Source organism: Myzus persicae, unplaced genomic scaffold (genome assembly GCF_001856785.1).
Source record: "Myzus persicae strain clone G006 unplaced genomic scaffold, MPER_G0061.0, whole genome shotgun sequence".
Taxonomy (NCBI): domain Eukaryota; kingdom Metazoa; phylum Arthropoda; class Insecta; order Hemiptera; family Aphididae; genus Myzus; species Myzus persicae.
This window is the reverse complement of record NW_019101292.1, coordinates 1-11,611: the sequence shown is the minus strand read 5'-3', so window position 1 is coordinate 11,611 and position 11,611 is coordinate 1. Positions and strand designations below refer to the sequence as shown.

The 11,611-nt window shown below is 28.8% G+C and overlaps 1 protein-coding gene across 2 annotated transcripts; it reads left to right on the top strand.

Moving 5' to 3' along the window:
* The first annotated feature begins 874 nt into the window (after positions 1-874).
* Positions 875-8,885, top strand: LOC111028562. Of its 2 annotated transcripts, XM_022307253.1 has the most exons (12): positions 875-1,397; positions 2,492-2,581; positions 5,683-5,882; positions 5,950-6,165; positions 6,245-6,433; positions 6,493-6,609; positions 6,692-6,799; positions 6,871-6,981; positions 7,109-7,294; positions 7,372-7,628; positions 7,930-8,107; positions 8,754-8,885. In XM_022307253.1, the coding sequence occupies exons 2-12, from the start codon at positions 2,529-2,531 to the stop codon at positions 8,876-8,878; spliced, it is 1,740 nt and encodes a 579-aa protein (XP_022162945.1). In that variant the 5' UTR covers positions 875-1,397; positions 2,492-2,528; the 3' UTR covers positions 8,879-8,885. The 2 variants fall into 2 exon arrangements, with proteins under 2 accessions (XP_022162945.1, XP_022162944.1); XM_022307252.1 differs by lacking the exons at positions 5,683-5,882; positions 5,950-6,165; positions 6,245-6,433; ... (5 more) ...; positions 7,930-8,107; positions 8,754-8,885 and adding an exon at positions 3,412-5,541.
* Positions 8,886-11,611: the final 2,726 nt, after the last annotated feature.

The window sequence follows — 11,611 nt, the reverse complement described above, 5'->3', positions numbered from 1 at the left end:
AATCAAATTTATTTCTGTAAAAAAACATACTATTCTCTTCGGGAGAAGCTTAGATCTTAAAAACCCATACCAAGCATACCAACCCACTCCCCAAAATATTCTGACACTAAAGGCGATCATCTGTTCCATACAATTGACCATGGCAAAATGCAATGTCATGTCGGAACCATACATTCTCGATGACGTTAATTAGATCCAAACGAATTCAAAGGAAATCAGTGAGCATTGCACGGTAAAGAACTCCAATAACTGTAACAGCATATTTTTCTTCGTCCTAAATCCGGAGTTGTTTTTAAAACACCTTTGCATGAAAAAAAGTATTTACCATACAGAATTTCACCTGATAAATTTTATCCGGGTTATTTGCTGATGATGGTCGGCAAGTCTATTGTTTATCATATAGTTATTTTATGTGAAACGTTAAACATATTTTCGTATCTGAATCAGACTTCAGATCATGAATTGCGCAGATTGTGTGACGCGTTATGCACAAAAACATGAAATTACTAAAACAAAAAAACAAAACAAAAACAAGTATCGAATCCAAAAAATAATAAAGCATTAACAACTATCATCCACGTACATACCCTAATAGCACAGACCTTCCCGGGTACCGCCTATGTAGTACCCAATTGGTACCTAGCTGGAACCGCCTGATGGGATATATTACAACCTCCCCGGGAACCGTTTGATTAATACCCAAATGATACCTAACCGGAACTTCCTGATGGGAAACATATTAATCGTCCCAAGACCTATACTCAGTTTAGTCCACTAATGTCTAATATTGCCTTTTACTGCCTTATTCGTGTACTGTATAGTGTGTACTTGTCATTTTTCAATAATTGTGTTTACGAAGAATAATAATATACCATTTTCGCGCACGAAGACTATGCTGCCTAACCACCTAGACGATAGCTTCGCCTTCTGTGATTGGCTGACGCCTGACAGTCATCGCGGCAACCGTTGTTGATCGACGGCACCGCGACCGGTGTAATTTTATCGCAAGCCGCCGTTAACTATTTGTGTATTGCCGTGTATACCTACCACGTTTTTTTTCTAATGTGTTATGCGATCGCCGACGTTATTCTCGCCATATTGCAATCGCCGCTCACTGCCATTAAGCATTTTTTAATTCTGCTAGTGTCGAGTAACGTTATTACTTTTCGTCGTTCATCGAATACCTAAGTGCTTTCATCATTACACGTGTTGAGACATCGTCTGATCGCCACCACTCGACTACCTACTCTACACTCGCTGCCAACGGTCTCAAGAACATGATTATTAGTCAAAGAAGTTTTTAATTTTGGTTTTTTCCTTTGTAACACTGTCATAGTGGTCTGTGTTCACCATTGAACAGAGTAGTAATTGTTTGTGTGCTCTTAAAAAAGCATCAAGTAAGTAATAACTATTAAATTATTTAAATGTCTGTTACCTACGTATGTATTTATGCAGTGATCGACTTGGCAAAATTAAAGTAGGGGACTCTGTTTACTTTTAAAAAAATAGCGTCCCCGTCGCTTGTTAAACTTTATTAATTAATAAACTTAATGATAATATTTCTGAAAAATTAGTTGGGGTACTCCCACCAAGTCGAGAACTGTGTGTAATATATTTTGTTGAATTAATGTACATTGAAAACAGTGATAAGTTATGTTAACAGATTATGTATAATGCTGCAGGTGCTAGGTATAGGTACATCAATACTTGGTCCAGTTTATCTGTAATCTATTCATGTATTTATTGTACTTATAATTTCTCAGTAGGTGTAAATAGACAAATAAAGATAGATAGTTTGTTTTTATATAATATAATATAGGAAGGCAATGTAGTTGTATTTATATTACTTGCATAATATTATGTAACTTGAACGGTAATTTGTCATATTAAAATAAATATTTTAATGATTTAATTTTTTTAAATTCCATTCCATATTTTGGAGCACATAATAAGCAGTTATATCCATGTATACTTTATCTTACAACCAAAAATATAAATATTTTTAATAGCATTGTCTTACAATCTCAAAATGTTAGATTATTATGATTAATATTATTCCTTTTTTAAAAATAATATGTAATTTTTAATTAACAATTTTAGAACAATATTACATTTAAAGTAAAATTAAATAGGTAGTATTATCAAATATGTCCTGTTAGGTATACTTAGTATGTATATTCTGGCAAATAAAGCAACATTGGTATTATTCTTACTTTGGTAGAAATATTCAGTAGGTTAATAGAATATTATGTTTATAAACTACCTATAATCACTTAAGCAATGTATTAAGAATTAGGTTAGGTTTGACTTAGTACCAGATTTAGGTATGCAGTAAATGTTGGTTAGGATTTAGATACCTACATACAATGGACCAACTATATGCTAAGTATGACCTAAGGCAAGCTTTCTATTATATTATGTACCTATGTACGTTCTTACAATATTTTTGTTGTTATAACTATAATACATTTATTATTGTTTTACTTTTCAGGATAATTACGTTTATATAACTTTAACAAGTATTCACTATGTCAGACTCTGAAGAAAACGCCCTTGAAAACGCTGAAGTTGTAGAATTAAGGTTTGTATTATGAAATTGATTATTTACGTGCGTATTATCTACTTATAATTAAATTAAGTTAATTTACTTATTGCATAATATATATATTAGGTATCTATTATAGGTCTATTATTATTATAGGTAATTTATTTACTCAATTTGAAATTCAAATTACAATTATTGATCCTTGTATTCTATTAGATTTTGAAATAGGTATGTGAAAGAAATTTAAAAGTCTTGTGGGTTAAGTATTTGTGTTATAATAATAAAAGCACAATTTTTTTTTTTAATTATATTATGCATTAGTTATAAAATATTATCTCCCATTTAATTAAATATTGTAGGTTTGAAATAATTTTTGTTACATAACTAGCAGTGGAATATTTAGGCAAGATACTCCAGCTTAAATTAATATAAAGGGACAACAAGAGTTTTTTTTTTATCATTATTATGTACATTATCATGATAAAATTATAATAATAGAATGAGGATTTAAAAGCTTCTGTTATGTATTCACTTTATTAAAAGTTTAAATCGAACTTCATAAATTAATCCATAGGACTTGAGGAACTTAACAAAATAGCTGCAAACCATGACAAAAAAATATACCTAATCAATATGTTGATAAATTATCTTTTCGGTCATGTTTTGAAAAATGTAATGTTAAACAAATCTCAAACAACAAGAAATTGTTGAAATGTTATCAATGAACATTCCCTTATTTACTAATTAATCGCAGACTTGAGTAAATTGTTTCATCTTCACAATATTTTCTATTTATAATGTTTGGCAAACTGTTAATTTTTTTCAGAATTTATTCATATTTTTCTCTTGGTTTTTATTTTCTATAGAACATTACATCCTCATAACCAAATATCTTCTCGGCAGTTACGACGAAGAGTGCAAAGCCAAATCAAAGCTGTAAAAAGTGTGTTGTTTCCTGATACACATCTATCAATAACCCGAAACCAAAAAAAACATAAGAGTCATGAAATGGCAGTAGAATGTAATACTAATACATTAAATATTAACAACTCATCAAATTCTATACATGCAGTTGGTTCAAACCAAATTATTGATTCATCTATTATACAGCCTTCTCATAGTATTAATTTTCTGAATTCAATTAATGTGTCACAATTTCAAGAAGTTCAACCTATAAGTAATTTTGAATTTGACTTAATATCATTTAAAAATAAACTAGCAGAATGGGCAGTCAATAATGGGATAAGCCATACTTCATTACGTACTCTTCTATCCATATTAAAGACTCACAGTTGTTTCAATGATTTTCCTATAGATTCTAGGACATTATTAAATACTCCTAGAAATGTTAATATAAAAGAAATTAATCATGGCCTTTATTGGCATTATGGCCTTAAAAGAGGAATTTTATCTTTCATTAATAAAAATAAAATATTCTGTAATTCAACCATAATTGAACTTATGATTGGCATCGATGGTTTACCTATAAGCAAGTCTTCGGGGAGTCAGTTGTGGCCTATCCTTGGTTCAATAATAGGCTGCAATGAAGTTTTTGTAATTGGTATTTATCATAGTTATTCAAAAAAGCCAGAAAGTTGTGAACAATTTTTAAGCGATTTCATTGAAGAAGCAATAGACATTGTAGACAATGGTTTATTATATAATAATAAAAAATACCCATTTAAAATAAAAATAATATGTGCAGATGCACCTGCAAAATCCTTTATATTGGGTGTTAAAGGCCATACTGGGTATTCAAGTTGTACCAAATGTTGGGACGAAGGAAAAAATATTGAAAGAAGAATCTGCTTTTCTCATGTCTCTGGTCGAAAACGTACTGATGAAGAATTTGTACTTAAATCAGATAATGACTATCATAATTATTCATGTCCATTAGAACGTATTCCAAATATTGGACTTGTTACCAACGTACCTCTGGACTATTTACATTTAGTATGCTTAGGTGTCATGAAAAAACTTTTAAATTTATGGTGTAGTGATAGATTAAGTGTACGTTTACAATTCAGAAAAGTAAAATTAATTTCTGATAAACTTGAAAAATTGGTTAAACCTTACACACCAATAGAGTTTCAAAGAAAACCAAGAGGATTGATGTTTTTTAGGCAATGGAAAGCAACAGAATTTAGACAACTGTTATTGTATAGTGGCCCTGTAATATTCAAATCTATTCTTTCCCCAGACATATATAACAACTTTCTTGTTCTACACTTTGCCATAACATTATTAATTTCCAAAAAATTTTGCTTTCAAGAAAATTATTTAGAATATGCAGAAAATTTGCTCAAACATTTTGTTGCAAGTTTTAGATTAATTTATGGCAAACATCACGTTTCTCATAATGTTCACGGTCTCTTACATTTAGTAGACGATGTAAGACATTTTGGTCCTTTAGACACATTTAGTTCTTTTCGATTTGAAAATTTTATGCAAAAACTTAAAGTTCTGATTAAAAAAGATGATAAACCTTTACAACAAATCGCCAAAAGATTACAAGAAATTGATATTTATGGAATCAAGTCTCAGCATAATAAAAACATTCAAGTTAAAATAAGTTTGAAAAATAAACATGCAAGTGGTCCAATAATAAATGGTTGCACAATACAATACTCAGTGTTAAAACTCGAAGGCATGACATTTGACATTAATAGTAAAGCTAATAATTGTTGTGAATTAAGAAATGGGAAGATTGTTATTATTGATAATTTTTGTTACAATGAAAAATTTCAAGATAATATTGTAATTGGAAAAGAATTCTTGAATATAAAACCTTTATATACTTTACCTTCTTCATCTTCAAACTTAGGAATTTATGAAGTATCAAAACTTTCACAACAGTTGAGTTGGCCTGTTAAATTTATTATTGGAAAATATTTTCTTTTTCCAATTTCTTATGATCATTTAATGTTTGCTGCTATGCCACTTTTACATATTGATCAAGAAGAGAGACCATATCTTTAGTTATACGTATATCATTATTCAACCCATTACCTATATATTATATACATTTAATTTAATTTTGTAAATAAAAATAAACAATATAATAAGTGAGTATTGGTGACTCAAATAATCAATTTAATTTCAAAGTTGATTAATTGTAATATTACTGTTATTTTCAGAAAGTTTGTTGTTATTGAATTTGATGATCGCAGTATACAATTGGTTCCACGGAATTGGATTAAAGCAGATCAGTCATATTCATATTATCCATATAACCAACATATTAATCCTAAGTGTTATGACAAAATGGTAATACAATGTATACCATACAGTACAGATTGGAAAACATTTAAAATTAGTAAAATATGGGCCTCTTCAGGTACAAATAATAAATATTTTTGATTTTAAAAGCTGTAACTTTTTAAATGACTACCTATATGTATTAGATGATTTCATAAGAGCAAAACAAAAATTAAAAATTGCCGTTGAACTCTCAGAAACAGAAGACATTGAATCAGAGCATGATGCTGCACTTTCTAAAATAAAAAGAAGAAAGCTAGCTGCCAAAAGACATAAATTTAGATCACCAACTAAAGAAAAAAATGTAAAAAAAATATTATCAAAAATTCCTCCATTACCAGAACATCCATTTGAAGCACCAGGTAAATTTATTAATAATTGAAACAATAAGATTAAAGTCAAAATAAAATATAAATGTTTGATTAACTTATAATATTCTAGTTCAGAGATCTTTAAAATTCAAAACATATAATTCAAACCAAACATTAAATGTTAACTCACAACCTCAGGGTAATAATAAATTCAAAACGTTAAAACAAAAAAAAATAACCTCACTACCTCTACCTCAATCAACATTTTATTCTGAAGTCAAAAACACTTATAAGAATGATATACATAAAGAAAATCATGGTAAAATATATTATATACATTTAAACCAACAACTTTTTAATATTATTAATTGTATTCAGGTACATCTAAATCGTTTAGACGTACAGAAAATAGTGATGTTGTAACCTTGAATTCTTCAATTGGTAAAATTAATGTATCTAAAGATGGTGATGAATTGGCACACATTTGGCAACCAGGTAAGTACAAATTTAAATATTTATGTAAAATATACTTAGTAGTTATCTATTGCTCTTTAAATATAATCAAAATTGTATTCAGGTACATCTAAATCATCCAGACATACAGAAAATAGTGATGTTGTAACCTTGAATTCTTCAATTGGTAAAATAAATGTTTTTGATGAATCACCATACAAATATCAACCTGGTAAAATCAAATTTAAATGTATATACTTTGTAGATTTTGCCCTTAAATATAATTTTAATTATTGTATTCAGGCACGTCTAAATCATCTACACACTATAAAGGCAATAGTGATGTTGTGACCATGAATTCTTCAGTTGGTAAAATAAATGTTTCTGATGAATCACCATACAAATATCTACCCGGTAAATAAAATTATTTAAAGATGCATTTTTTGTAGTTTTTACCTATTGCTTGTTAAATGTAATTAATCTTGTTTTTCAAACATACAAATTAATAATAGGTTTAATACAATTATAATTTACTATTTAGATATGGCTAATTATATTACAAATAATAATTGCATTTCTCCAGAAATGTTTGAAAGTTCAACTTATTATAACTATAATGATACTCGAAAAACATCAACTCCATCAGAACTAAATAAAAAAACGGCTGTTCGAAGACTGTTCTCACCTCCAATATCTCCTATGTCTCCAAAAACTAACAAACATAATGGTAATTATCAAATTTTAGTTTAAGTTTAAAATCAATTTAATCATAAGGCATAACGTGTGGATATTATTTTTTTACAGTAAATAACGAATTGCAGATGAAGTATATATCTACATTTGTACCGAAAATAAACATTAAATTAAACAAAATAATGTTAAATCAAGAAAAACACAATGATATGTTAAATGAAATTTATTCAATATTAAGGAAATCACAAAATATGAATGACAGCATTATTGAAAATATAATTTTAACTGGGTTTCCAATTGACAATTTAGCTTCTTTAAATGAAGTAGAGAAAAAATTAAAAAATGACAATGTATTTTACAAACAGTTGGTAAGTTTTTTTTTCTTAATTGGTTTTCTCTGTAATGCACAATTTATATTTAAATTCCAAAATTCCAAATATTGATAGTATATTTCAATATTGTTTGGAATACTTTTAAAAAGCATTTTATTGCAATAAAAGAAATACTTGTTTAATATTACAATAATATTTTTTCCTTAATGTATTTCTTTAAATCAGTGTAAACAACATAAAATTGGATCTGTGTATGGCTCAGAAAGAGAAAACAAATAGTGTAATATGTTAAGATATATTATTGATATACTACAATATTTTTGTTAAATATTTTTAGGTAAAAAAATTACAAGAGATGAGAGGTAATGATTTGTGTATGGTAACTAAATGCATAATGGATACATTAATCACTGATCATTTTGGTAAACAAATGTCACTTACCGGTCGTGGTTCAAATAATAAAAAAGATGATAAAATTGCTCTAAAATGTACTACATTATATAAATTAGTAATGAGTAAGTAGATTATCAAAACATTTTATTAGTATTACTGCATTAGTAAATATAAACTATTATTATTGGGTATATTGTTAAGTTAGGCCCTGGCGTACTTCCCTGCAATGTGCACAAGATATAAATTAAATTGAAAAGAATATGGCTCCGATAACTTAATAATAACTATCATGTTAGTAGTGGCGCGACTAGAATTTTTTTTTGAGGGGGTCGTCTGCTCAGTGTCTTATTTACTATTTTTTTTTTAAGAAAAATTCAATGACTGACAATTTCAAATGGTTATATTATATTTAAATATTATGTATTATATTATCTATTTTACCCACCTTCCCCTTAAAATATTTCTGAATACACCTCTGGGCTCTGGTTTTTGCCAATCATACAATAATGTATGCATTTTTTTGTTTTACTTCTTTATGGGTAATATAGTTGTTTAGTATTAATATTTTATAATATAGACACTGACATAATAGCATTTAAAAAAATACATTCTTTTACTAAATGTTATATGAATTATATGATTACAGTTCTATTTTATAAACTTCTAAATAGGAAATTGTTTTCAGTGTTCATTCCAGATAACATTTATTACTATTGAAATCTTTATTTTTCTATATAATAGTTATTACCACTCAAATATCATTTTCAGGTGTTATTTTAAAAATACACCAGCAATCAAATACAATTCAAATAAACAAAGCAATAACTGGATGGCTGAAACATTGCAAAGAGCGTTGGGAGCGGCAATTAATGGCAAAAAAAAATTGTGACTAATACAATATATTAAATTAGCTTGTATACAATTAATATATTTGTATTATTATATATTATATTATAAATAAAATTATTATATGTTATATTATAAATAAAATTCTAATATAAAACATTTAATTTGAAATATAACAATTTATAAGTACTATTATTGTGATTGTGGTTTGGTGTGGTGCGGAAACGCTCTGAGTGTACGTATATCGGCCGGTGTTGCTAGCTCTCGAATGAATAACCATCCATTTTTATCAACAAATCCTCGCCACACTAACACTCGGGTGCTAAAAAACCTACAGTATCACTGACAAATGAACTCAGTTTTCAAAAAGTTTTAACATATAATAATAAAAAAAAAAAAATACCTACTATTATTATCTATTATTGTATTTTAGATTCTGAGCGAATTTTCTTCAACAGTATCTTTTCTGATAGGAAAGTGAATCTAGTTGGTACTTTGGGGGGTAAAAAGTAAAAATTTCACAATAGTTTTCATAAGCGTCTTAAAAAGCAAATGAAAAATTAAGGAAAAAACGGGAATTTTTACTCAAACCCGATTTTCGACAAAATCGATATTGGTTTTTGGTGTAACTCTGAAAGAAATGATGGTAGATACATTCAATTTTGACTGAACGTTTATAAAAGCATTTTCTATGAACCATAGCATTTTCAAAATATTTTGAGCTGTTTACAGACATTTTCAGTTTCCAATTTTTAAAATTTTTTTTTCTATTATCAATAAAATTGTACTTGTTGGGTAAAAATTCTTGAAAATTTAATAGACGGCTCCTAATACATTGTTTCAAAGGCAGATAAAAAATAATGAACACCTAATTATTGCATGAAGTTGAGGTATTATTAAATAAATAATATCAATGTACTTTGTGACTCTTCTAGACCTAAATAGGTAGCATAATAGACCATTATGGGCATATTTTAGGATGTATAAAAAATATATCCTATCTGGTTCCTGTCGGGTAGGTCTCATGAATAGTCTCAAAACGGACATTAGGAAGTCTATAGACCCTCCCCAGACTCTACCGGAAGCATATAGGCCCTTTATATTTATGGTCCGCCAGTCTCAATAGACCAGCCTGCGACCTACCTAGGAAGGTCCTTGTGCTATTAGGGTAGTTGTCCATAAACAATCATAGTGGCCAAAAACACCACTCACAATCATTTACATATTGTTCTCATTATAGACATCATAAAGTAATACCCTCAAAATGATTTCTCGAGACAAAGCATTAGAAGTTATTTTTGAACATAATAATTAAACACACTAAATAATTAATTACTGCAAACTAAATTCTGTAAGCCACCCAATTCTATAGTCATGTAGATAATTATTCAGGAAAGGCACAAGTAAGATTTGTTCGTTTTCACGTCCTTCGGCTACCGGTGTCAACGAGACACAATTGTATTACCCAAATACCCAATGTCATCATGATATTTCGTCAGGCTGCGATGGTGGAAATAACTATTAATAAGTACTAACCTAGGAGGTGTATAATATAATACCGATGTAATAATTATGAACTATGAGCGACGATGTCCGGAGCACCACCTATATTATATACACATAATAATATAATATAATATTATATCGGTTCTCGTTTTCGTATTTCACATGTCATAACATGCGTGAACATGCATATTGAATATACAGAGTGACCAGTAACGGTTTTCCGTTTTCCCGCATGTTAGTCGAAGGAAAAGCGGGAAAGCTGTGCGGACCACGAATCTGCATTTATATATATACATGCCCGCCTCGGTTTACCGGAAATACGCAATAGCGGACGATTAATTCTCGGGCCGAGTGCGTTCATATACGATTATTGTTGTAATTATTATAAATAGTGTTAGATTGTTGTGATATTATTGTGTTACTGTTGAAGCTATATCGATGCAGAGACACACCGAAAATCGTAAATGGGTCTTCTCGTCCATTAGTCGGAAACTACGCGGAAACGATACGAATTTGTAGGAAAGACTATTGTATAATTAATTCTCGTAGGCTACCGACGGGATGGGGTTAGTAGACTTGGGGTGGGTCTTGACCAGATACACGCAGGTGCTTTCGGGTTATCTTCTCTTCTCGTCACCTAATGCTTCAAATTTGTAATTGCGGATTTTTAGGCCATTGAAACCTGTAGAGCAGATCATATATTATAATGAAATAACAATTGGTGTGCATATACCGCTAAAATACAGCTGAATATAATAATTGCTCATCGGCATGGCATTATATTGTTATGATAACGCCACGCGTTGGTGTATTTTTGGGAAAATTCCAAACTGAAATCCCTTATTCCACCGCTGTTAATTTTTCTCCCGAAAATGTTTGGACAAGAATCGAGTACTTACCTATATTTTCCTCCAAATATTGAAATCATTTACTTTATTTGTATTATAGCTTATATTACGTGTGTAGATATGCAATCATGTAACAAATTTATTATTTGATTTGTTTTCGTATAAAACTCCTAATATTAATAATATACAGTAAAGTTAATAAAAAAAATATTATATTATACTTTAATTCGATGTTAAAATTCTAAATTATATAAAAAACGATAATATTATTTTATTTTATTGAATTGTTTATACATTTATTTCGTATATGATATTTACCTATGCAAAGAAGAATACAATATACCTATATTGAATAATGAATATGTGTGACAATATCGTACTTTAATAATGAAAGAAAGTGGTCGAGATTTGTGTATTTTTTTTTTT

Bases quoted from the DNA above. Each gene is read 5' to 3' on its own strand.
- LOC111028562 (XM_022307252.1), top strand. From the start codon at position 2,529: ATGTCAGACTCTGAAGAAAACGCCCTTGAAAACGCTGAAGTTGTAGAA. The intron at 2,582-3,411 runs GTTTGTATTATG...TATTTTCTATAG, and splicing joins GCTGAAGTTGTAGAATTAAG to AACATTACATCCTCATAACC.